At 46.2% G+C, this 3,684-nt stretch overlaps 1 protein-coding gene across 1 annotated transcript; it reads left to right on the top strand.

The window, feature by feature from the left end:
• Positions 1–1,524: 1,524 nt before the first annotated feature.
• On the top strand, positions 1,525–3,439 carry LOC110286682 (seminal vesicle secretory protein 3A). The gene is made up of 3 exons (XM_021153234.2): positions 1,525–1,612; positions 1,838–2,596; positions 3,407–3,439. The coding sequence occupies exons 1-2, from the start codon at positions 1,540–1,542 to the stop codon at positions 2,554–2,556; spliced, it is 792 nt and encodes a 263-aa protein (XP_021008893.1). The 5' UTR covers positions 1,525–1,539; the 3' UTR covers positions 2,557–2,596; positions 3,407–3,439.
• Positions 3,440–3,684: the final 245 nt, after the last annotated feature.

Raw genomic sequence — 3,684 nt, 5'->3', positions numbered from 1 at the left:
TTAAGGATCATCATCTTTTGCACAAGGGTTTAAACTCGGACATTGGTTATTGACCTGTTAAAATGGTCTATGTTCTAAACTCATGAGTCAATTCACCATAGAAGAGTTCCTCTGGAGAGTTCTCAAGGGAGGTGCATGGAATAGTGGAGAAGTGAGCAAGAAACGGAAGCAATTGGAATTCTTGGTAAGGTCAAATCTTGTGACTGGCATCTCTACTGAGGGATGAGTTATCTTCAGGCGTGGGACACAGAGATAAGATTAGGAGGAGCTCAGAGCTCCTAGATGGTGTTCTGTTGGATGGCTCTGTGCCTGAATCTTTGTTCTTCCCATGAGGCTTTACCTTGACCGCTTCCACACAGCATTCTTCCAGTAGCTTAACATTCAGACATAGAATGACTAAAAATACTTTTTCACCAGCATTCACTTACATCCCCTGCATGGCTGGGCTGAGTGCATGCAGAGATGCCTGATGGTCTGCATGGGAAAGCTGAGGCCTGCTTTATGGACCACTCAGGGTCTTCTCACAGATGCAGGAAATGTCACATTTCCAGGAAGTGGACAGGCTCCCACTGCATCCAGTCTCAGTATATACCCAACACTCTTCTAACACATGCACCAGGGAGGGCAGACATAAACAGGGACTGGTGGAAGGGTTTCTCATCTGCTAAGGAGTTTTCGCTCATTAAGCAGGTAATGGGGATTTTAGATGACTTCAGAAAAATTATGAAATAAGGAAGCCAGTTTCTTTTCTCCATGTATCAACAGTCAAGCATGGTTTACAGCCAAAGATGGTAAATTTCTTCCATACTTGAACATTCCTTGGCAGCTCCCCTCACTCTTGAGATGCAGACACAAGGCTGACTCTACTGAATGGAGAGACCATGAAGCCCTCTTGAGCATGTCTCTGCGGCTCTCTTACCTGGAGATGGGGGCAGCCATAGTTAACTCTGAGTCTCTCATCAAAGCGACTGGTGACAGGAAACCCTGGGGGAAGTCTCACACAGATCAGTACTAACATTAGGCATTTTAGAGTTACTTGTATGCAGGTATATCTCAGTTATTTTTGAAATTTTCTTTGGATTCCATAAACTCACCTTCTTCCCTCTTTGCTTTTCACCTGAAATAGATCTGTGCCCATCTCATTTGAAAACAAGCAAAATTGCATAGTATTTTTTTGATGCAGGACACTGTTGACAAGAGCCCACACCTGAAATGCTAAATCTTGGCCAGGCCCTGGTTACTCCTGTGATCTCTGCCTTGAATTTCTCCTGGAAACATCATGTGATGATCTTGAGATGACAATAAAGCTTTAAAGACCTTCTGGGGCAGTGGGGGTAAGACAAAGTCTCTGACATCCTGTATCTCCAGTCTCTAGGAATGTTTACAACATCTCCTACTGAGAAAAAGGGAGAAGCCAACAAGCCAGATAAGTAAGGACAGACAATGCCTTTTGTGACTTCAGCCACCTTTCTGCACCCAGCAAAGAACATATAAATGAGGAGATCAGCTGAGCTCTCAGTGAAGGCCCTTCCTGGTAAGATGAAGTCCATCTTCTTCAGCCTTTCTCTGCTCCTCCTTCTGGAGAAGAAAGCAGCCGGGATAGAACTCTATGGTGAGTTCAGGGAGCAGCCGCAGAGAGGCACTCAGGGAGAATGTCCATAAGGATGCTCTGGCAGTGAGAGAACCCTCCACGGGGTGATCTTCTGGATGGACTTTGTCTTCTCCAACCACATCCACATGCCTGGGTACAGCAGTGGGTTGATGGGGGATTCTGGGATAAGACTTGAAAGGGAGCTGTACAGATAATGTAACTCAGATTCTTGTCATCCATTAGCAGGTGGAACAAAAGGACACTTCCTAGTAAGAACATCCCCACTCATGTTTATTGGGAAAAGCCAGTTCCTCTATGGGCACAAAGAACAGGAAGAGGCACCTGAAGAAAGCATCTTTGTGCAAACTAAGCACCATGCATATGGCCAGGATGCTGATGCTGACATGGGAGAGGCTCTCAGTTCACAGGAACTGACAAGTTTAAAGGAAGACATAGTTTGTGATGAAGAAGATGAGCTTGCCCAACAAAAATCCCAGCTGCAATCCCAGTCACAAATAAAATCACAAACCCAAGTAAAACCCTATGCAGCCCCACTGAAGTCCCAACCAGGCCAGCTAAAGACCATAGGGCAGGTGAAGTCACAAACCATGCTGAAATCCCAGGGAGCCCCTCCGAAGTCCTACAAAGCACGCCTTAATCTGCGAGAAGACATTCCTCAGCAAATCAAGGGCAGAGGATATGGCCTGGCTGAAGACCTGACCCAAGTGCGTCAACAGCCAGCAAAAGTTCACAGGCTCAAAAGAAAGCACAGCCAGTCCAGGAAAGCAGCAGCATTCTACCCACAGTTCCGACACCGCTCTCGGCCCTACCCTAGGTACTTTGTGCAATTCCAAGAGCAGCTACAGGGCAGTGTTCATCACACAAAATCTTTCTACCCAGGTCCTGGGATGTGCTACTGTCCAAGAGGAGGGGTGATTCTATACCAAGATGCCTTCACTGGATAAGACATTCGTTAACCTCTCAAGAATTAAGACACATTTAGAGGTAAGTGTCTTAGCAAACGGGAGAGCTGTCTGCCCCAGTGTTTCTAGGTGGTGCATGGGGGGCTCCCTGTGCCCGCAGTGGGATTGGTAGTGTATCTACAGCAGTGGATGTGCTGAGTTGCCCACCTTATGGAGGTGAGCTCCATCCCCTGCTGAATGAAGCAAGTACCTGGTAGATGCAGATAAATCTACCTGGGCTGTCACTGTGTCTCAAATCCCTCTCCTTAGTGAGTAGTTTCTATACATTATTAAATCTTTGAACATGCATCACTTATACAATCATGTAAGTTTAAGATGTATTTTGATAACTTCTTATGCTTTGGGTTCATAAGGTTCTTTTTCTTCCTACATTGTTACAAAGTGTTATTGGTTTTGTTTCCCATACCAGTTAATGTTCTTCAAGACTGTTTAGGGTACACTTGTCATCTGGAGACCAGAGACACATGAGGCTTTTGCAGCATCTTTATGAATACATGAGATAATTGAGCTCCAAGAAAAATCCTTGTTTGTGATGCAGGGGCCATGAGACTTGGGGCGCCAGGGTGCTGAGGAATCAGTACAGGGGGTGCTTGCTATGTCAGGAGAGACGTCTGAAGCCTGGGGAGGAAAAGGGGGTGCTACCTTCATGTTTTCACTAAGGGGCACTTTATGTGAAGAGAAGGCAAGCAACAGAACTGTGGGTCCAGTAGTCAGTCTTGTCAGTACCCCAAATGGCTGGGAGTTCATTGAACAGACAAGGGACCTGGTCACACTTGCCCCTGTCTGCCAGCCCTCACTAACCTGTGTTACCATCCATGTTCTGTCTCCATAGGAGTCACCTGACCTGTGTGGACTGTGATGTCCTGAAGATGCTGACCACCCTGTAGTCCTCAACACCTTGCACGGATGCCATGACCCACTCACACATTCCTTCCTGAGACTTTCTAATGTTGGAGCAACCTCACACAGGTGTTCTCTAATAAACAGAGCCTTGCTGACATCATTTGCTTTTGACTGTTGAAATCTCCAAGTTCCTACTGGTTTTGGTGCTTGGGTGGCACATTTTCAAATGATCAACTCAAACTGAAACATCAGTACACTCTTGTCGTG

The sequence above is a fragment of the Mus caroli genome, unplaced genomic scaffold (genome assembly GCF_978045245.1).
Source record: "Mus caroli unplaced genomic scaffold, Mus_caroli_1 scaffold_2, whole genome shotgun sequence".
Lineage (NCBI taxonomy): Eukaryota > Metazoa > Chordata > Mammalia > Rodentia > Muridae > Mus > Mus caroli.
This window is presented reverse-complemented; position numbering and strand designations above follow the sequence as displayed.